At 42.9% G+C, this 23628-nt stretch overlaps 1 protein-coding gene across 1 annotated transcript in view; it reads right to left on the bottom strand.

Moving 5' to 3' along the window:
- RAB8B (RAB8B, member RAS oncogene family) overlaps positions 1–22297 on the bottom strand; it is a 67318-nt gene extending 45021 nt beyond the window's left edge. Inside the window, exon 1 of the mRNA XM_019947818.3 lies at positions 22118–22297. Coding sequence (XP_019803377.2) covers positions 22118–22241 — 124 coding nt within the window. The 5' untranslated portion in view covers positions 22242–22297. The remainder of the gene's footprint in view (positions 1–22117) is intronic.
- Positions 22298–23628: the final 1331 nt, after the last annotated feature.

Below are 23628 nucleotides of genomic sequence, written 5' to 3'. Positions count from 1 at the left end.
TCTCCAAAATTTACAAGCAGCTCATGCAGCTCAATAACAAAAAAACAAACAACCGAATCCAAAAATGGGCAGAAGACCTAAACAGACATTTCTCCAAAGAAGATATACAGATTGCCAACAAACAGATAAAAGAATGCTCAACATCATTAATCATTAGAGAAAAGCAAATCAAAACTACAATGAGATATCATCTCACACCAGTCAGAATGGCCATCATCAAAAAATCTAGAAACAATAAATGCTGGAGAGGGTGTGGAGAAAAGGGAACCCTCTTACACTGTTGGTGGGAATGTAAATTGATACAGCCACTGTGGAGAACAGTATGGAGGTTCCTTAAAAAACTACAAATAGAACTACCATATGACCCAGCAATCCCACTACTGGGCATATACCCTAAGAAAACCATAATTCAAAAAGAGTCATGTACCAAAATGTTCATTGCAGCTCTATTTACAATAGCCCAGAGACGGAAACAACCTAAGTGTCCATCATCGGATGAATGGATAAAGAAGATGCGGCACATATAGACAATGGAATATTACTCAGCCATAAAAAGAAACAAAATTGAGCTATTTGTAATGAGGTGGATAGACCTAGAGTCTGTCATACAGAGTGAAGTAAGTCAGAAAGAGAGAGACAAATACCGTATGCTAACACATATATATGGAATCTTAACCAAAAAAAATGGTCATGAAGAACCTAGGGGAAGGACAGGAATAAAGACACAGACCTACTAAAGAATGGACTTGAGGATACAGGGAGGGGAAAGGGTAAACTGGGACAAAGTGAGAGAGTGGCATGGACATATATACACTACCAAACGTAAAATAGATAGGTAGTGGGAAGCAGCCGCATAGCACAGGGAGATCAGCTCAGTGCTTTGTGACCACCTAGAGGGGTGGGATAGGGAGGGTGGGATAGGGAGGGTGGGAGGGAGGGAGACGCAAGAGGGAAGAGATATGGGGACATATGTATATGTATAACGGACTCATTTTGTTATAAAGCAGAAACTAACACACCACTGTAAAGCAATTATACTCGAATAAAGATGTTTACGAAAAAAAAAAAGATCAAATGTGAGAGTTCCAGTGTCTTTCTCTCTATTCATACACCGATCGTGAGGCAATTCACTAGATCTGGCTTAGTGAATGGGGCAACACGCGGGGAAGTCCAAAGGCTCTTTCCCTGCCACATATAAAAATTCTATAGTAATTTCCCTGACCTGCACCCCTGCTCCTTCCCACAGTAAAGCTCAGAGGTGACTTTCCTTTCCCCTATCTGTTTATAAGAATCACTGTGTACTTTTCAACACTCTTTGTAAGGGTTCTCTATTTTTTCCTCGAGTCACTCTCTTTGTAAGGGTTCTCTATTTTTTCCTCGAGTCAAAAGTGATGGCAAATTATCACTACAGCATCTTGGCTCTTCTGATCCCCAATCAGCATTTCCCCTCCCCTGGTTGACAGTGACATTTTCTACTACAAAAAAATTTCCAAGCAAAAATTGGGTTAGACCAGAATAAATATGAGTCACAGCTGAACATGAACTGAAACAGCAAATGTGCTGGTGAAATCCCTCCCTTAGAAACTATCCTTAAGAGCTTCCCTGGTAGCGCAGTGGTTGAGAGTCCGCCTGCCGATGCAGGGGACGCGGGTTCGTGCCCGGGTCTGGGAAGATCCCATATGCTGCGGAGCAGCTGGGCCCATGAGCCATGGCCGCTGAGCCTGCGCGTCCGGAGCCTGTGCTCCGCAACGGGAGAGGCCACAACAGTGAGAGGCCCGCGTACAGCAAAAAACAAAACAAAACAAAAAAACCTATCCTTAAAAATGATAAACATGGTGACCTATGCAACAACCTGGATCTCAACTTTTTGTTGCTGTTTGCTTTTTGCTGTGAACTAGTGCAGCATGCTCTGCTTGTCCTGCACCAAGGATGCTTCCACGACAACTTAGAAGGCAGGACCACGATGCACTGTCCTAGGAAGACAGGGCTCCGAATGATGTGGAACAATCAACTAGGGGCATTTCATTCTTCAGATCTGGTACGTATGAGATGCACTGGTCAGTCGATATGTGGTGAGACTAAGGAAAATGTAGGTGCCTGGCCAAAAATCCACCAAAGCCATAATTGGATTTAAGTGGAAGTTAATTTTGAACTCTACCAGACTCACTTTAACTTTTAACAAGATATATTTAAAGGAAGTATTTTCTAAATACAATATCAAGAAGCTTTATAAGGAAATTTTCAAACTATGACTCTCTCTAAAGTCTTACACATTCTTTCCTGTTCAAAAGGTCATCACTGTTAAGGTATGACGGGGTTACGTAAGCCTGTCAATGAGAGATACAGTGAGTGAATGCAGCCTGGAGCAGAGCACAGTTATAATAGCCCAGTAAGTGAGACAGTACTCTCCCAAGCTCCCAACACGTAAAGGGGCAAGAATTCACTCAATTTGGCTGTAGTTTCAGGAACATCTGTAAAACATTTCCCCCTAATCCCAGTAATTTCTATACTTGTGATCTACCAGTAATATTCTATTCATTTGTTCCCCTGTCAGAGAAGTTAGGCCAAAAAAGCCAAAAGAGATTTAAATGTAAAACACTTAAGTCAATGAGAGCAGAGTTGATCATTCACTTTTATCTGGGCTTTTGCAGATAAGACGCACATCTGAAACAAAGCACAGAACGCTCCCGAACTCTACTCCTGCTGTTATCTTTTGATGTTGCAAGAACTCCAATGGATCACCATGCAGTGGTAACTTTCGGCAAAAAAAAAAAAAAAAAAAAAAATTCCTTGGGAGGAGTTAAGTCCTAGCTCTTCAAAGCTAATTAGAACCACACCACAAATACAGTATGCTAACACATATATATGGAATTTAAGAAAAAAAAAATGTCATGAAGAACCTAGGGGTAAGGCAGGAATAGAGACGCAGACCTCCTAGAGAACGGACTTGAGGTTATGGGGAGGGGGAAGGGTGAGCTGTGACAGGGCGAGAGAGAGTCATGGACATATACACACTAACAAACCTAGTAAGGTAGATAGCTAGTGGGAAGCAGCCGCATGGCACAGGGATATTGGCTCGGTGCTCTGTGACAGCCTGGAGGGGTGGGATAGGGAGGGTGGGAGGGAGGGAGACGCAAGAGGGAAGAGATATGGGAACATATGTATATGTATAACTGATTCACTTTGTTATAAAGCAGAAACTAACACACCATTGTAAAGTAATTATACCCCAATAAAGATGTTAAAAAAAAAAACAAAAAAAAAAAAAAAAAAAAAAAAAAAAAAAAAAAAAAAAAAAGAACCACACCACATAGCACTGTTTAGCACGCTGCTAGAACAGGCCTGAGGCCTGTCATATGATGTTAAGCTTTCATCCTCTTCAAGACACAATTCAATTTCTCATCTTCTATTTACACACCAGTCACTCAGAACACAAATCCAGCCTCCAGTTTAGAAAAAGAAGGCCAAGAACTACCCATAGCTGCAGCCGCCACCATTACCATCACTATTCACCACGCTCTCCGGCCCTCTTTCAGTAGAAAAGACAAGACAGAAGAGGCAGTGGTTTCCTCTTCCTTCTCCTTTCAGGGTCTTCCATGTTAGAAACCCTGCCATTTTCCCCAACTCCAAAATAATCTCAGTGCTTCTGTGGAAAAAGTTGAAAAATGGCTCCAGCACAGGAGGTCAAGGTAGAAGGTACTTTGCACAGAGGTTGTCTCGGACGTGTATACTAGGAGGCCCAGCTGTGGTGCTACCTGTCTATCTCCCAGCCAGGTTTACTTTCCACAATCCAAATTCAGTAACAAAAGATTTGGTGGGAGAGTGTAGACGTAGACAAAGTGGGAAGAAAAACCAAGTTCATTACAAAAAAATTTTTTTTTAAGAAGAATAAAAGTGACAGGCCTGTATATAGTTCAAAGATGGCTTTCACACAGACACAGAGAAAGCCTCATTGTCTAGATCAGGCCAATTGCTGACAGCTACAGAGAAAGACAGAGGTAAAGAAATTGTAGCCTATCATCTGGGAGAAAGAAGATTTTCAGGGCCTCCTCTGTCAAAATGAAATCAAAATCAACGTTCCAAAAAAAGTTTCACAGAAAAAGGCCAAATGAAATGTGTAGTTTCTCAACTCAACCACAGCAGACCTTCACTCCACACTGAGATATCTAGAGTTGCAGTCTAAGATTATTTTATCTTTAAAAGATAAACGGACAATCATTCTTAACGTGTTTTAGTAAGTGACTGTAATTCGGAATCATCAAGAAAAAAATTCTGAACTAGTACCTTTAGGGGACCCCTATCCCCAAAGATGAGAGCTTTACTTAATCACTTCATCAGTATCATCCTGAAATTTCAGTTTGATGACAATTTTTCCAAGCACCAAATATGTGCCAAGTACAATGTTTGGCAATGCAGAGAACACCAAGATAAAACAAGCTTCTGCCCCAAGCAAAGTTATCATTGGAGTGGGGAGTTGGGAAAGTGGAGAAGGAAGCCGGCTCTACTTCTAACACAGGAAGAACACGGGAAGTGCCACGCAAAAGTCCAAAGTACTACAGGGCGAAAAGTACCACTGAGGAAAGAGAAAGCAACTTCTAGTGCAGGGAGGGGGCAGAGAGAAGGCTCTGACATGGCAGCATAAAGAAAGTTAACACCTGAGGAGCATCAGCAAGGAAAGGCAGGATGTCAACAGGCAGAACGAGGTGTGCTCGTGGAACCATCCATTCTGGTAGAACAGTGATTCTTAGACTCTTTAATTTTGTGAATTAGTAAAATCTTCAGGGAAAAAAAAAAAGGGTAGTTGTAGGGAGAATGAAAGAAGTTAAAAGACGGAACATACTAAGCTAGGAACTGTGTATTCCATAAAATTTGCTTGGGGAGAAAACTGGACTGGAAAGATTTTTCTCCCTCAGAGAAACAAAACAGCAAGAATTCTATTGCATTTTTTTATTTTGCAAATGATAATAAAATAAATAATGGCTATCTATTAGCCTCGTCATTTTATAAGTAAAGGAGTATTTTCATTCCAAAAATGTAGGAAGCACATCATCTCAGAAACTTAAAAATGGCATTCATTCTCATGCAAGGGCAGCTAGTAACCTTACACTGGTCACGTGAAAACTTGGTCACTGCCCACCGGGTACCTCTGTTTAGTAGGAGTCTGTGGGTTAGAGTCTAGGACTCCTGTATGGAGCTGAAGGAGATACAGGTGAAGCCACATGGTAGGGATTTGGAATGGCAAACTGAGGAAGATATATTCAATTCGGCAAAGTGAAGAATAAGACTTTTTTGGGGAGGGGTTAGGGATTAACATGATGTATAATCAGGGCTATGCTCCACACTTAATTTGATCAAAATGTGTGGGATGGAACGGAGCGGGTAGGGAGGTGCTGCTGCCCAAGTGAGACTGGAAGTGCTCAGGCCACCTAGGAGAATATTGCAAGGTCCAGGTGAGAGGCGTTGAGGGCCTAAAGCAGGGTGCTGGAAGAATGGAAAGGACTTAGCAACAGATTACATATATTGAATAGGATTTGAGGAAAAGGACAGAGTCAAAGAGATTTCCAGATTTTGAACCTAGATACATGAAAAAAAAATGACAGTAGTGTCAACAGATACATGAAAATTCATGAAAGGGTACTAGATCTAGGGGACTAGATAAGAGGAGGAAATGAATTCATGCTGGGGTGGGACATACAGGGCAGGAGTTTGGGAAAGGGTGGGGACATGAGACAAGACGCTGGAGAGTCAGACATGGAAGGCTTGGAAGGGGGCAAGCTTACCTCCTTCATCACTTGGGCATGTCTGAACCCTCACTACATGCCAGGCACTGTACTAGGTGCTACAGATATGCTGTAGACCAGCAGACCTGGGACCTGCACTCATGGACCTCCAATCTGGCAGGAAAGACAAACGTTCATGCAGTAATCACACAGGCAGTTGTGATTACAACTTGCATTAGAATGTCTAATTTCCAAAAGAGGAAAAAGGAAAAAAAATAGAGAACAGATACTTGGAAAATGACTTCAATTAAAAAGCAAAATGAGACTGCCACTGGAACCAGAAGGCAGTTAGTAGGAAACAAATTGAGCAGACAATTCCTGGAAGCTGGTGGAGGAAGAGTTTCAGGGAACAAGTGACAAACGGTGCCAAGTGCTGCTGAGAGGCCAAGGGGGATGAGGAATGAGCAAAGGCCACTGGCCTGTTCACTGAGGACAGGACAACCTGAGCGCAGTGTGGAAGCAGGCGGGGCAGGATTTCAAGGCGTTAATGAGTGAGGAGATGGTAGAAAAGTGCAAGTGACAAGACTTCTCTTTCAAGAAGTTAAACGACAAAAGGAAAGGCGATGGGGAGAAAGGTGACCTGGGGAAGGGGTGAGTTTAAGCAATCTCCTTATCAAAATGGGGGTGATTTCAACACGATTGAAAGCAGAGCAGAAAGGGCCAGCAGAGAAAGAGAAAGAGGAGAGAGAAGACGTAAGAGAGGAGGAGAACGACTGCCAGGGCCCGGCCCCAGGAGTAGGAGGGTATTACATCAAGAACATCAACCAGCAGGTCAGCACCGGCTCCTGGGAGAGAAGGTGAAAGGAAACAAGGGGAAGATGAAAATACGCAGAAATTATAATGGCAAGAAAGGATGTTGAGGAAGCTCTTGTCATGGAGTCATGGGGTCTTTGCTGGAAAATGGAGGAAAGGGGGAGACATTTGCTGTGATTTGAGTGAGACATGAACAGCTGGAAAGTGCCGTTGGCCACCAACTGTTCATTCACACTGCAAACATTTACGGAGGGCCTTCCAGGCACCAAAAACTGTGCATTTACACATGGGTATAAGTGAAGTCAGCAGGCATTTCTTACTATAGGCAAATACTCTGGGTAAAAGAGAAACAGGTTGATTTTATCACTCTCACATCTAGAAAAAGACCATAAGCAGTAACAGGTGATAATTACACATCCTTTGAAGCTTATGTATGTGCTAATGGATGAGATCTCACTATTACAGGAGCCCAAATCCATTCCTCAGAAGGAAATATATGGTGTTAGTTCATTTATTCCACAGATACTGCATGCCTGAACATCAGACAAATGAGCTCTGAAGAGGCAAGCCATGGTTCCTGTCCTCCAGAAGGTCACCATCAGATGGGATGTCCTGAAAGCTTCTGCTCATTCCAACATTTTGGCACATTTGAGTGCTCAGAACATTAACTGAACCAACCCTCACAATCTTTATGCTTCATTAGGAGGTAAGTAAGACTGGCTACCTGAACATTTTTAACAAATACTTTCCTGGATGCACCATGATTTTAGGGAATGGACTGGACCAGAAAGTTCCATGGCATGGTTTTTCAGTGCCATTAAACCCCAAGACGAACTCTCTTCACCGCAGCTTTTAAAATTATAAATTAAATGTGTCACTTCCCTGCACATAACGCTACATATGTACTTTCAACTACAGTCACAATAAAAGCTATCCTCCTTACCCCTTCCCCTTCATGACTTGTTCCCTGTCACCTCCTGTACCATCCTTGTGTGTCTGTGTGTGTGCATGTGTGTGTGTAATTTTTTTTATAATGTTTAAAAACATTTTTAAGCTAGTAAAGAGCATCTCACTTCACCTTCCTGGTCCAAGCAAGCACCATACAAAACCAAGCCTTTATTCCTTTATTCCTACCATGTACATTTAAGCATTCAGTATGTACAAAATATCACAGGGGGGAAAAGGGTTAAAAGGGGGGAAGATCATGCTTTACACTCACACTGACACATTTATTTCCCTAATTCTCTTGATGAGACAGTTTAATAATTTAAAAAAATAATAGCATGTATCAATATTGCAAAAATATGATTAATGACTTTTTTGAGATGAAAGTATCATCATCCTGATTATTAGGTAAAGAAAAGCCTATTAACTAACTTTCAAGTAGGGTAATTTACTCCATTAAAATCAGCTACGATGTTTCAAGATTTAATGTATTGTTCAAATTCATGTATGCAAACAAACTCATTAAAATTCAGGTGACCTCACTCAGAAACTCACTGCACTTAAAATTCAGGGCCCTAACAGAGGACATTGAGCTGGAATATTTAAATTGAAACATTTGTCCTTTCTAGACAGGGCATTCAACACTGATTTTGTTTTTGTTTTTGTTTTCACCAGAAGGAGGAATTCAAGATGCCTGAGAGTTTGCAGCAGCTAAAAGGTTCTGAAGAACTTGCTGCTTATATCATACTGCCATCCTGCACCCAAGGTCAAGGGCTGTGTTGGACACCTCCTTACACCAGCTGAGGCCAAGGACAATCACCTTCACTTTGGAAATGAGTTTAAAGAAATACTTCTCACTCTAGCTTAGTAAAATGCATGTAGTCCTAAACTTTAAGGACTAATTTTCCAGAAAACTAAAGCGCACCCCATTAAGCAACCAAAATGTCCCCGTTCATATTTTTTATGGAACTTGTTCTAGCAGGTGCTTCTTATTACCTGGAGAAAAACCAAACCCTCACCACCTACTGACCCTGGCTGTGTGCGAGGCCCTATGCTAAATGCTTCCCCTACAGTACTTCATTAAACTGCCTCACGCCAATTCTCTGCAGAAGAGGGGACAGGGACCAAGGAGGTTTAAAGGATGTGATGATGTCACCCAGCTGGTAAGGAGTAGCGCCACAGTGCACCTTGCACCACATCACCTCCTTAAAGATAGCTGATCTTTTTTTTGTTTCATTTTTAATATTTCTGAGTCACTGTTGGGGCAGAAAGGCATAGTGGTTAAAAACATAGACTCTGGAACCAGACTGCCTGGATTCATATTGGGTCTGGTTCCACCACTTACCAGCTGTGTGACACTAAGATGTTATTCAACCACTCTGTGCATCAATTACCTCATTTGGAAAAAGTGGAAATAATAACAGAATGTACCTGAGAGGTTGTTGTGAGAATTAAATGGGTCAATCCATGAAAAATGTTAATTCATGTAAAATGCCTAGAACTGTACCTGATATATAGTAAACACCAGGTAAACGTAAAAGCTCTTATCATTAAAAGCAAGTGTTAGAACAATGAAGCCCCACAGATCACAAAGGTTCTCTTAGCGAACCCACCCTCAGGGAACCAAGACTAAGTTCACCCACACCCAGTCACACACAGACACACCTTTTTGTGTATCTCCCATGCGCCAAAGACATTATGCACACAACAATGCATTTCATTCTCAAAATAAAACATAACAAAATTCCTGCAAGAGAGTCAGTACCCTTCCTTTGTCAATAAGGAAAATGGTTAAATAATTTGCCCAAGGCTCGCAAGTAGGAAGCAGCAGCATCAGGATTGGAATTTGAGAGTTTCTGTCTCAAAAGCCCAAGTTCTTTTATCTACACAATGTTATCTTCAGTTCTTACGTCTACGTTTCCCATTGTGTTGGTGAGTCCACTGCTATCAATTAGGATCGGAGTTTTGGAAGGGACTTTTGAGTGTATCTAGCACAACAGTCCCTGTTTGCTTATGAAGAAAAATGGAAGCCTGGGAGGCTCGCTACTGGCTTGCCCAAAGTCACATAATGAATGCCACCGCCACGGTGCCACGCTGCCGCTTTTTTCCTCTTGGATGCCGGTGGCCTGTCTCTAGGAGGCCCCCAGCCCTGCTCCAACGACCACTGTATAAATCAAGAATGCAAAGGCTAAGTTTGGACCCAGGGGCTCCCCAGTGAGGCAAGTTCATTAGCAAATGGACTTTGTTATATCCAGTTTCGCTGCCTGGACCTTTCCGCTTTCTGGCTCACAGCAGCGTTCTGGAGACTCAGGGTTAGCAAACAAATCAGGTGTCAGTCTGGTCTACAATGTCACTGTGAATCCGAGGAAAACTGCCGAATGAGGCTTTACAAACAAAACCCAGAGTAGAGACAATTTCACCCTGGAAGAAAGGAAAGGACAGGCTAACGAGAAGTTTTATTTGTCAAAGGAAGGAAGCTCACAATTAAAGCGGCTGTTCCTAGCACACTACAGTCTATCTGAGGCCAACAGCATAGTACAAGCATAACAAACCATTGGCCCCATGCGGAGAAGCAATGCTGAGATTTCTGACATAATTAGTTCCCTTTCCACAAAAGAGCTGGATTCACAATTAAACTCTGTCTCCTCCTGCCCCCCTTCTGCTGTGTATATATTTGATTTTTTCCTGAGGGACTGGGTTAGAGACCAGGAGACAACCTGAAACCACAGTTCACTGACGTCCCAGGCCAACAGGCAACACGATGCATGTTTGTATTAGCTGTTACTGGGCCTTGTCCAGGGAGAGGCTGATTTCACCCTTCCACTCAACACACTTCTCAAGGGTTTGCTGGTCAGTTTACACCGTTCTTACAGACCACTGGAAGTGACCGCTAAGGCAGGCTAAGTGCCAGGGCACTGAGTCCCACGGAAAACTTCAGGGCCCATTCTGATAGGAGCAGGTTGCTGTGGGCAGACTACAGTCCAGAACTGAAGTTCAAGACTCAAGTCTTGGCTCCTGCACCTACCTGCCTGATTGACCAAGAGTCTATGCCCCTCTCAGAACCTTAGCTTCCTTGCCTAGAACAGGAAGACAATCTCTGTCCATGGACATGATTACTGAGGAGTTTAAACAGAGACGTAAGTGAAAGTACTCTGTAAACAGTAAAGGTCCAAGCGAAGCGAAGGGGTGGCTGAGGAAGTCTGCTTATCTCCTAACTGGTTTCTGCGTGCAAAATCCCCAGGGACTCCCCACTGCTCTCAGGATATAAGTCCAGACTCCTGAACAGGTGTAAAGTCCCTTCTCAATCTGCCCTCTAATTACCCTTCAACTTGACCTCTTGCCACATGCCCCATCACTTGAGGAGTTCCTCCAGGGGCTGTGACTCCCACACCTGCAGGGGACAGCCTCCCCTCCTGACACTCCACATTCTACCCAACTAACCCGTCCTGGGGGCCTGATTTTAACTTCCACGTCATTCCCTCCTAGACGCCCTCCTCTACCTCTCCTCTATGCTTTCCTAACATCTTCCATTAATCCCTTTGAAGCCCTTTTCATCATTGTGTTCAAACTGCCTGGATACTCGCTACTCTTTTCTCCTCTCAATATTTCATGGACTAAAAAACACTGTTCACTGAATGAGTGAATTTAGTGAAAATGACTCAGTGGCTGACACTAGTAGCCTACTAACAAATCACTACAGTTCCCAACCCCAGCCTCTCCTTTTTACTGATAAGAAAAGAAAGGCCAAAAAAAAAGAGGAAAGAAAACAAAGGCCACGAGAAGCTAAAAGACTTGCCCGAAAGCAAATGGCTAATCACCCTAGTCTCCTAGTTCAATCTCTGACTTTTCTCCCACAAAATACTTACTATGTCCAGGTTTTATGCTATACCATCAATGTCTTTCCATAACAAGAGAATTGAAGGTAGAGGAGTTATAAGAGAAAAGAGACTTGAAATCAGAAAACTACTGCTCAAGGCCAGGCTCTGTGTGACCTTGCCTCTGGGTCTCAGGCCCCCCAACTGTCAAACAGAAATTTAACATCAGCATACCTAAGAAGCAAAAGGCTTCCTATTATTTTAGTTTATTTTTCACCTACTTCACCATGTTTCATGTGACAAAAATGAGGTAATCTGAAAATACTTTATACATCTCAAAGAAATATTTTTACAGCTTTCAGGTACAGTTATCCCTTGGTACCTGTGGGGGACTGGTGCTAGGACACCCCCGCCCCGAAGAGTATGCATACCAAAATCTGCAGATGCTCAAGTCCCTTATATAAAATGGCACAGTATTTGGCATATAACCTATGCATATCCTCCCATATACTTTAAATCATCTCTGTATTACTTACAATACTTAATACAATGTAAATGCTATGTAAATAGATGCTGGCGTGTGGCAAATGCAAGTTTTGCTTTTAAGAACTTCCTGGAGTTTTTTTTCCTATTTTCAATCCAAGTTTGGTTCAATCCTCAGATGTAGAATCTGTGGATGTGGAACCCACAGATACAAAGGGCTGACTATAGTTATTTTTCTGGTGACATTTAGCTTTATTGTTTAAACCAAGACATTTCTAAGGACAGGATTCAAAAACATTAAGCAGTCTCTTTGGTACTATAAAAAGTTTAATCAAATTACAAGATCAACATAGGCTCTGCTTGAATTAACTAATGCTACTTCTTCTTCCTTCTGTTTTCATGTCATCAAAACGCTAGTGTCTACCTGCAAAAAGAAACCTCCCCACAATCATTAACTGAAAAAGGACAAACCCTTTTTTTCTTTACAGACACTACTTGATTTCATAGACTCACAGAATGCTGCAGCCAGAAGAGACTGAAGACCATCGAAGCCGGAACTTGCCTTTCACGAAGAGAAAACAGGCCTGGCCTAATGCCCTTAGGAAGGACTTGTGCCATCACTGATTGGAAACGTGCAACAATTGTTTTTCAGAGTACTATATACTTTACTTTGCAATAACAAGGAGACAACCTGACCAAAAAAATATGGTAAATCATATAAAGAGATTCCAACAGAAAATAAAATACAATGGTGTTTATCGAAGTTGAAGGCTGAAGGGCCAAGACAGAGACACACCTCTGATGATATTTATACATACATGTTTTAAAATTTAACTCTTATGGAATTTTGTGGATGTGAAAGAAATTATTTTGCTTGTTTTGTTAATTTTTCATGCTTCTACAAGACTGGAAAATTTCAAAACAATAGTAAGTAGACAAAATAGGAAATGCACTCACTCAAATTATTTTGTTCATGGACAACATCCTAATCTGTTCATTGCTGGTTATGACTGAGACATGGTTATGACGATTTTTTATTATTTAGTTTTAAACAATGTAAGAAAGCAATGCAGTCAAAAGTCACCATATCTTAGGCAGAAGTTTCTAACTCCTCACCCAACAGTTTACTCCAACTGTTAACAAAAGCAAAAGAGACTGAACAAGTAGTCAAAGAAACTGATACAGGAGGAGGGTGGAATGCTGTTTTCATTGTTCTCTTCCCAATCCAATCCCCTCTCCCCAAACCCTGATAGGGGTGAGGTGTTAATGGAGAGTGAAATGAGAAAGTGGTCTGAATCATTCCAAAAATGGAACAGTTAACTCTCAATAAAGAATTGTTTTCCATGCCATCTCAAGATTTTATTCAGAGACCTTAAGAAAAAAAATTCCTTGTTGAAAAACATAAACAGCTATCCCATCCAAATTCATAAGCAACAAATTACAGTAGGGTTAGTCACTGACATCTCACAATGCAAACTATTTTTTTCGTAATGGATTTCGTGTATGAGATTTGCATGAGATTAAACTATTTTGCGATACCTATTCCAGCTAAACAAATATTGCATACAGTCATAAGAAATGAACTCTTATAATTCAACTTTTAAGTAGACCACCCTATATTTCAGGTCAAAAGTTGATCATACATTTTAGAGACTGCCCTTCTACTTTATACATCAGGAAAATATCTATGAATTATTAAACGAATTACTGCCAAGTTCTTCCCTCAAAAATTACGACATGATGTGGGGAAGTCACGCCAGTCCCAACTTTGCCAGCAGGAAGCCGTGAAACACGACATACTGCTTGACGACTTTGTGGTTGGTTTTTATCATGATGAGGTGGGATTCCATACCTAACCGAGCTTCTGCTAAGTGCTCTGAAATCTGCAATGCCTCATGGGACTGCAAGCAGCACTGTCATCCAGCCTGTCTTAGTGACAGCAAACCTAATCTGATGAACATGAGGACATGCAGAGCTTTCGCACTTTCTCCTGGGAGCCAAGAATTAAAATTCTGGGCTGAGGAAGATGAGAGCTCCTTGGAAAATGTCCAAAGTTTCAGCAACAGGTAAATACCAAAGTGCCTAATTAAATTGATGCTGAATGCTACAGGCAAGACAGCAAGAAAATACTTTGTCACAGTGCTGCAAGAACTGGTTCCAAGTTGTTTCCATCACTTTATGTGGCTTCCCTAAGGAAGTCCTAAGTAACTAAGTAGCTTTAAAAAAAAAAGCAGTGCAGACATTTCTTCCTCTAAGGACAATCAGGCACCTACTTCCTTTAAGGTTCTTAATAATTCAACGCAAAATAAGGAAAATCCCAAAAGTCAAAACTGAACACAGGAAAAGGACACATCTCCAGACACAATGTATCCAATAAGGACTTCCCTGGTGGCTCAGTGGTTAAGAATACACCTGCCAGTGCAGGGGACACTGGTCCGGGAAGATCCCACATGCTGCAGAGCAACTAAGCCCGTGCGCCACAACTACTGAGCCTGTGCTCTACAGCCCACGCTCTAGAGCCCACGAGCCACAACTACTGAGCCCGTGTGCCACAACTACTGAAGCCCGCATGCCTAGAGCTGGTGCTCCGCAACAAGAGAAGCCACCCCAATAAGAAGCCCATGCACCACAACAAAGACCCAATGCAGCCCAAAATAAATAAATTTATTTAAAAAAAACATATATATATATATATATATGTAATAGTCATTGACAGATAATGTTTTAACACTGAAATTTAACCATGACACACTGGACAGCAGATACTACATATTCACTTTAGAAAACAGGCAGCAGGGACTTCCCTGGTGGTCCAGTGGTAAAGAATCTGCCTTCCAACGCAGGGGACACGGGTTCGATCCCTGGTCAGGGAACTAAGATCCCACATGTTGCAGGGCAACTAAGCCCGTGCACCACAACTAGAGAGAAGCCAGAGCGCTGCAACAAAAGATCCTGCATGCCTCGTGAAAGATCCCGCATGCCTCAACGAAGATCCCGTGTGCCGCGACTGAGACTGACACAGCCAAAAAAAAGAAAGAAAAGAAAGAAAAGAAAAAGAAAATAGATAGCAAATATGTAGGATGTTGCCATCCACTCTCTCCGTCCATTGCCCATGGCCCACATCAGGAATCTTTCACAGCCCTCGGTCTTGCTGAGCTCAGACAGGACCTCAGAACTCTATACAACACAGCATGCTGGGAGGCAGCTACCAACCCATCAGCATCGACATTCATGCTGAAGCCCATTTCATCCCAGCTTTGCATAGTCCTCAACCCGCTATACCAAAATACTGAAACAGATCTTCAGAGAAAGCCACTACATGATAGTTTCAAGACTACCCCAAAACCTTCATTTAAGTCATAAAAACGTATTTTTCCATATTATGTAATTTCTAAAGGATAATAAGAGCAGAAAACATAACTGCAAACATTAGTTTTACTCTAGACACTATGCTGTTTCACTGAGATACACAAGTGGTTCTATATAATAAATGTTTATATTCATCTTTTTAAAAATAGAATTTGGCTTTATTCAACCCAAACGCCCAGCCCAATTCCAAACCACTCACTACCCTGTCACTCAAACAGTGCTGGGCAGAACACAGACACAAACATAGCTCCATCTGCTAATTAAAACCGGGCATGAAACTGTTAATAGGCATCTGTTGCATTGTTTGAAGCTAATGGGCAAAGACAAAGCTGAAATGGCTCTTCTAAAGCAAACCCAGTGATTTCACTCATTTTCTATTTGGTATTTATGTTAGTGGGGGGTTGGAAGCAGGGTGTTAAACAGTTTATTATGGAGACCGAAAGACAAGTGAAATATCTTTCAGAGTCTAAAATATCCCTTTAAAACTGATTATAGAAAGACAGCATTTTACAGTGGGGGAAATACCATTCTTGTATTAAGAATTCAAATTAAGCACTTTTAATCTTGCCTCAGACATCGTCTAGTTATCTAGAATATTATGAAAGATAACAACTAAAATTTAAGCAATGCTTTATAGCTCATATAGTGCTTTCGTAATTCATTCATCCAATTGATTGGCCTTGGAGACTTAAAAGGTGAATAAGATTTGATTCCTGCCCTAGGGAACTCACATCAACGCTGAAAAGTTGGTATAGTATTAGTATACTCTAGTACAGATAAAGGAACGAAGGCCCTAGAAGGACAACTGACTCACTAAAGGCCAGAGATGAAGGAACGGCAGATGTCAGGACATGAACCCTGATCTGAACCCAGACCTATTGCTCTTAATTGACCATGCAATCTCCCTAACACCAAACATGAACCAAGCTGCTACATCGGCTACTTAAATTTCAGAAGATCCATATTATGTTATGTTCCACGATATTACTCACCAGCTAACAGTTACTTCCCCATTCCCCACTCCCACCCTCTTCTCATCCTGCTATGAAAACTCTTTCCTGCCGAATTTTCCCACGTAGTCATTCTAACACACACCAGAGTGCTGGTCTCCAGAACGGTCCTGTGTGCAGGCAGGCAGATCTGACCTAGAGCCAGCCATGTCCTCAGGCCATGTCGGCAGCTCCCTGGTCTCCCACTTCTGGTTCCATGGTTCCTTCCAGGTTCAGTTATCAGATTCCACTAAAATATCAACTGCTAAATTTTTCCTTGTCTTCAAAGACCAGACATTTTCCTCTAAGACAATATCCAAACCTATCTCTCTCCAGCTTTTCTTAGAGGATCCAAACAATCTTGGTGCTGTTGCCAAGAGAACCTCCTCCCTGGTTTGCTGCCATGCAGAACAGCTGGTGAAGCTCTTTGTTAAAGTACGCTTATTCTTAAGACACATCTAGGTCTGTCTCCAAGACTCAGTTTCCCACTCCCATCCTTGATTTGTGGAATGGCATTTTGCATTCGCTAGAACACTAACTGAGGAGATGAGTTTAACCCTTTATGATCAAGTATTAAAATCCTGAAACAGTGTTCTTTTCAAAGCTATCACCTAGATGGGAAGTCTATCGACAGCTTTGAAAGAAAGGGCCATGGGGCTCTCTCCCTTTCTCCTCTTAGCAGAAGTCCAGGTTCCCAAGCAGACTTTCTGCGGACCCCTCTGTCACCCACCGCCGGTCAGGGCAGTTCTTCATTCTGCATTGGGAGTCTGGAAGAAGACTCTCCCTTCCCTTCCTTTGCCCAGATGCTGAGAATTGGAAAAGCAAAAGCAGATGTGTGGCCCAAAACTGCTCCAAAGAAAGATGAAAACAGCTTAGGTCCTCCTGCCACTGTGGACAGCGATGGGGAGAGTGATAACGCAGACAGTGTTCCTGTGCCCAGTTTCCAGAATTCCTTCAGCCAAGCTATTGAAGCAGCATTCACGAAACTGGACATGCCAGCTACTCCAGATCCCCTCTCTGAAGAGAAAGGAGGAAGAAAAGAAAAAACAGAAACAGAAGCTCCTGTCCAGCACCTCAGTCGTCCAGACCAAGTGACACTACTGGCCTGGCTACCTTCTCTATCCGGTTTTCTTTTTTCTGTGCTTTTGTTTTGCTGCTGTAATTTTTAAGTATTTGAACAGATTAGCTCTGGGGGGAGGGGGTTTCCACAATGTGAGGGGGAACCAAGAAAATTTTAAATACAGTGTATCTTCCAGCTTCCCGTCTTCACACCAAAATAAAATACTGACACTCACAAGAGGAAAAAAAAAACACAGTGACATTAAAATAAGGCTTTATGTACAAAATGTTCAATTTGAAGTTGCCTGTCCCTTACATATTTTTGTTTGAGAGGTTGAAACCATGGAAAACAACTATGAAAATTAAAATCTACTTGCACTACGTATCTGGATTATACTCAGCCAAATGTTGATATCATCTTGGATAAAAATGTAAATACGACAAAGTTTGTTTTTCAGTCAATCAGTCTTGATAAAAACTTTGAATTGCTACCAACCAAAAACAGTTTTTAATTTTAAGCTGGGGTCAGCAAACTCTTTCTGTAAAGGAACAGTTAGTAAATATTTTTAAGCTTTGTGGGACATATATGGTGTCTGTTGCATATTCTTTGTTTTGTGTTACTTTTTAATAACCCTTTAAAAATGTAAAAAACATTCTTCCCTTGTGGACTGCACAAAAACAGGCTGCAGGCCGCAGGCCACATTTGGCCTGTGGGCGATAGTTTGCCAACCCCTAAACGAAAGTAAGTGAATCCAAGAAAAAAATGTTAAGGAATAAAAATGTTAGGGAATAACATGTTAGGCACTAGGCTGCAACAATTATCAGCACACATTAATATGACGTCATTAGTTATTTTGCACATGGAAGGAATTTTAATGGCAGGATACTTTGATCTCTTAACGTGAAACTACAGACATAGAAAGGGCAAAGGACAGTTACAACATGCCGAGTTAGCCCATATAAACTCCTATAGGACTCTGAGTTGTATTAGCATTTACTGTTTCCCTAAAGTGATACAGCTACTCCAAATGGGAACACCTTAACTTTCCTCACATAAAAGCAAACGTGCAAAATCGAATTCCTCCCTGGAAAAGATGGTGACTTGAATTTATGGTGGTGATCATACTGATCAGAAATAGCAGCAGCTCAGTCGTGAAAAGTGATCCAGACTTGAATCTGGGGTTTCACTAGAGGCTCTTCTACAATCAGCTGTGTGATCTTGACAGTATCAACCTAAGCTCAGTTTTCTTACTTATAAAACTGGGCCATGGGCATAAGGTAGATAATTTCTAAGACTCTGCTGTCAAACTATGACTATACTAAATAATAAAACCACTCAGGAAATACCCTAACAGGAAGAAGGGGGCAGGGCAGGGGAGAGACAGTTAAGGGAGGAAGCTTAGACTGTCCTGTTAGAGGACAGGGCTGGGTTTTCTCTTTCTGTTCTCCCAGCACCTTGTTCGGTACAGGTCATTCCAAGACATCGATATGACCCTCGCATCAATATTAAAATGTACCCACATCCCATAGGAAATATAATTCAGAGCTACTGTATTACCGTTTCCTAGTTTTCTTAATGCTACATTTTACATACATTTAATTAATCGTTATTAATGATCATGTAAGGGGCTTGGGGAGTCAATCAAAATTTTTTTTTTCAGTTCTTGAGTTTTTCGTTTGAACTGAAATGCTAGTTGGTTGTTGGTCCTAGACACTGGGCCTACAACTTCAAATGGATAAAACATCCCTACTCAAAAGTTAAATATTATCTGACTGATATACGAAAAGAGTCCCAACAGGTCAGTTGAAAAATCTGTACCCTCTACCACCCCCAAGAGCAGAAAGGAAATGAGGGGAGCTGGGACATCAGAGAAGATACCAGAACCTTAGATACATGAAAGAAGAAAGCATCTGTGCGACAACTGTTTCTGTAATCAAAATGACTGATTGCCTCCTTCCTTTCATGAATGCAGAACCCCTATCAAAACAGTGTCTAGAGGTGGCAGATGTCCTTTTTTAAAACTACTTAAATTTTAACGAAGCAAAATTAAGACTGTAAATGTATCTCCATGGGAAGAAACAGGCATCCATACATATCTCCCAACACACACACACACACACACACACACACACACACACACACACACAAACCCCATGTATTAAGAAATGCCCATTAAGGAATGGACAATTCCTGGGACGTAGACCTTATCAAGTTTTGTCAGCAATGATGTGGCAGTCAGAAAAGCCCTGGAAACTTCTACACTGAGGTGCCTCAAGAAATAATTACGACTGGGAGGAGATGGACCACCAACTCTCCCCTCAGCAACCTCAGATCACCTGGAAACAGGGGTGATGGCTGGAGGGGGGTAGATATTGCTGCCAGAGATGTGGACGCTCCAAGCCTATGTTTGTGATCGGTGTGTGTGGAACTTTTCACTAGAATGATGTTAACATTCACCTTATTTTCCTAGCTTAACTTCAACTCCAAAGCATTAGGTTGTACGTATGTACAGTTTTTGTGCTGTTTGAAGGCAGTGGGCCACCACTTCCTGTCAGAGCTCTGGGGCTGAATGGGATTTCCCCTCCTCCATGTCAACTGAAGACAAAGCTCAGAGCCTCTCTTTACCACATCCACCCCACGGAAAATACAAAGGACAACATGACACGTGAGATTCACCCCATTTAACGTCTACCTCCAGTTCTAAGCTCTTTCAGGACACTTGTTTTCCTGCCTTAATAGCTGCAACCCTCCACAAAACGAAATTTCAATCATTAAAAAAAAAAAATTTAAAAATCCACGGAAGAAAGATTGTACTCCTTCAGAATGAAAGGTAACTTTTCAAAGCTGTTATTGTAAAAGGAAGCAGGCACCCTCACAGAAAAGGTGGGGCAAAAATTAAGACCAAAAAAGAGGAAACTAATAAAACTATTACAAACAAGCAAAAAAGGAGCTTAATGGAAACAGCATCAGTGAGATTCAGTCACTTTCGATGCAGGGGAATACTTCTGGGAGGGTCACTCATAGAACGGACAAAAGGCAACCCACTCGACTTGTTAGAAACCGTCCTTTACCATCTGGACTGCAGTGTGCATTCAACAATGAAAAAGGGTTATGGGGTTTTGAAATGAGTACCAGCATCAAAAATTAATGCCTTTTGGTTGCCGCAACAGCTCCAATCAAATCTCTTAGGAATATACTTGAGACATGACATTTAAAATCTGCTTCCTCCGAAGAGAAAAAGTCCCACTCAAGAATGACTGCCAAGAACTGGCAACTCAAACTTCCCTAAGCCCAGACTTCATAACACCCAGGAGGTTTCAGACCACTCAATCCATATGAAAGACGCCAGAACAAACAAACCATAGCCTTTCCTAGTGCTTGGCTGAAGAGTGCTCTACACCCCAATATTCTTCTTTTATAAATGATAAACTATCCTTAAAACATAACTCATTACCATAGCACTAGCCCCCTAATAATCCCAGCAATTCATGGCGAAATATGCTGTAAGAACCATTTGAAAGATGCTTAAGTGAGCCGCTATGAGAAGCCATGACATTATCCAGACAACCAAGAGCTAAGATTCTTAAGGGCCTTAATTAACAGCAGCTATTTAACAAGGGAAATGATGTTAAGATCACTTGTACAGGCAGCTTAAAACCAGCTCTGATTTGCTCTTCTTTAGGTTTACGTTTAGAGATCTTGTTACCTGACCAGAGTCTTCCAAAAGTAGGAAGGACAGCTCCCAGCCAAGACCAGAAAAATCAGAATCAATTGAAAGTAACTGAGGGGTATATTGCATGTTGTGATTCGTTTAGCAAGTAATAATTAAAACCAAAGGAAAATATACAGGGAGGCAGGCAGAATGTAAGATCAATTCCCCAGCTGAGGATTATTAAACCTTCAAGGCTAAGAACTTTAAAAATTGAGAAGTGCTGTGGCACAGGAGATAGTAAAGGAATGAACCACATTTTCCTGACCACACCATTCCCAAAGTCACCCATCCTCTTAACACCCCTTAACACTCACAGAACAATTTAATGCTCCATACACCGTATCTCATTATTAGTCACTTTTTGCTCTTTCTCCTGCACTTGATCCAAAGGGAGTCAAGAGAGAGGAAATGGTAACCAGTGCTCCCAGTTACTGGAGAAAGTCCTACTTTCCATTTCCTCTCCCTATCCCATCTTCTCTCTTCTCTGCTCAACCTCTCTACTGTATATTCTGCTTCCCTTTTTCCTTTCTATTTCACAGCCAGCTCTCCTTTACTTTCTCCACCAAGTATCCTCATTCCATCCTCTGGCTCCCTGAACTCATCTTCTACCTGCAATTTTCTTCTGCCCCCTCCCATGATATCTATGACCAGACTTCTTGTAGCCAGTGCCCCTCATCCCTTACCTCCTGATCACTCATTCCTCCGAACTCCTTCCGGATTCCCGGGTTCTCACTTCTCTTGTCCCTTGTGTCCTCTGTCCTTTACTTCACGGACCTCCCATTCCCATTCCCCCAACCCTTCATTTCCCCCTTCACATTTCCTTCCTCTTTCCTCTCTTTTAATCCATTTCACACCCACTATTCCCTTCTCTCTCTCCATGAGATTTCCTGTGTCCCCCCGACTCTGTCCCTCTAAGACCCCTCCCTGTCACACCCCCAACCCTCTCAACACCCCTAGTCCTTGTTCTTCTGGTTCCTCCTCCCCTTCCTTTGCCCCCAAGTTCCTCCTTTCAACCGCCCGCCCCCCCAGCCTCACGTCCCCACCGGCCCCCCCTCCCTCATGCCTTCACCCTCTCCCACTGCCCTCGCAGCCCTGCTGTCCCCGGGGTCCCTTCCCTGGGGCTCCCAAGCCCTCCCACCCCTCTCTCCCGGCCCCCTCGCACCCGCTCCCCATTTCTCACTCCCCGTCCCCGGCCGCGGCCCCTCCCTCACCGATGGTGGAGATGAAGGTGGTGTTGAAGGCGTCCTCGGAAAAGCGGAATAGGAGGCAGGTCTTGCCCACCCCCGAGTCGCCGATCAGCAGCAGCTTGAACAGATAATCATACGTCTTCGCCATCTTCTCGCTCCGGCCCTCTGACCGCGGAGCGAGAGGAGCGGCGGAGAGAGGCGGGGAGGGGGCCGCGGGCGAGGGGGCGTGCCCGCTGAGCCGCCGCCGCTCGCCCCGCCCCTCTCCCCGCCCCCTTCCTCAAAGAAGGCCTGCGCGCCCCGCCCCGCATGGCCAATCCGCGGAGGCTTCGTCATCACCGCCCGCGCCCCAGTGTTTGGTGGGGCTTGTAGTTCCTTTGAGGAGCTTCGGGCGTGCCCGGGGCAGGCTGTCCCCGCGGCCCCAAAGGATAAAAGAAGAGCCGCTCTGGGCTGGGTGATCGGGGGTTAGGCGTTTCCACTCGAGGTAGGCAGGGAGGGCCGGTTTCCAACTCTGCGTTTCCTACCACCGGAACTTAACTTCGTCGTTTCTTTGTGTGCTGGTGCCTTTCAAATCCAGGACCTCGGAATCTGAGTCCAGCCGATCCCGCATCTCTTCCACCGCGACCCGCAGCTGAGATGCTTTCTTTCCTTCTCGCTGCCCTGGCGCAGGCTGTGGATTATCTGCAGAGTGCCTTACCTGGCTTCTCCTCCAGCTGCTGCCCAGCACCACGTCTGAGCCCCCTCCCGCAGCCCGTCAGTTACGGAGCTCGAAAAGAATGATTGCGGTTCTCACTTGAACCCCACTCCTGTTCTCTTCTTCACGCCTCCAGAGCAGAGCGAAATACAGTGGGTATTTTAGAGGATCTGCTATGCAGACCGCTCATCTCCTCCCGCAGGAAGATGGACAAAAAGTCTGGGAATTGAAATTTTCAAGGCTTGTGCTGCAGGCCTGTGCCCTATAAAACTGCAAGCATTCATGCGAGGCAGGAACTATGACCGTGGGAATCTGGAGGATAAGATTTGGATTTTGTCTTGGCTCAGCTGCTTAATAGCACATAGGCTTTCTGAACCTCAGTTTTCTGATCTGTAAAATGGGTATAAAACAAGTTGTTTCATAAAGTTGTAGGAAAAATTAAGTGAAATACTGAATGTGAAAGCACTCTGAAATCCTTAAGGCAATGTAGAAAAATGTTAGTGGTGATGCTTACCTTCTTCAACCCTCTGTAGGCTCTCACTTTTATGGATAACAAATGGGGGAAAAGCAGCATTCTGTTATACTCAATTTAATCCTTTATTTCTTGCCTTAGATTATTCTTTGTTTTGTGGATGTATGATTCAGGCCTCTTTCAGTCGCTAGGGGCAGAAACCCAACCATATCACGCTCTCATGAAAGGGGGATTTAATGGCTCAGGTAAAGCAGAAGGGCAAGCGAATAGCTAAGGAGGTCTGGGACCAGAAGCTCTATCCATTCAGGGCTCTCTGTCTCTCATCTCTTCTCCCTTGTAATTTCTAACATGTCAAATACCAACAAAAGCTTT

This window comes from Tursiops truncatus, chromosome 2, assembly GCF_011762595.2.
Source record: "Tursiops truncatus isolate mTurTru1 chromosome 2, mTurTru1.mat.Y, whole genome shotgun sequence".
Classification (NCBI taxonomy): Eukaryota; Metazoa; Chordata; class Mammalia; order Artiodactyla; family Delphinidae; genus Tursiops; species Tursiops truncatus.
Note: the sequence above shows the minus strand (reverse complement) of the source record. Positions and strands in the feature narration are given on the sequence as shown.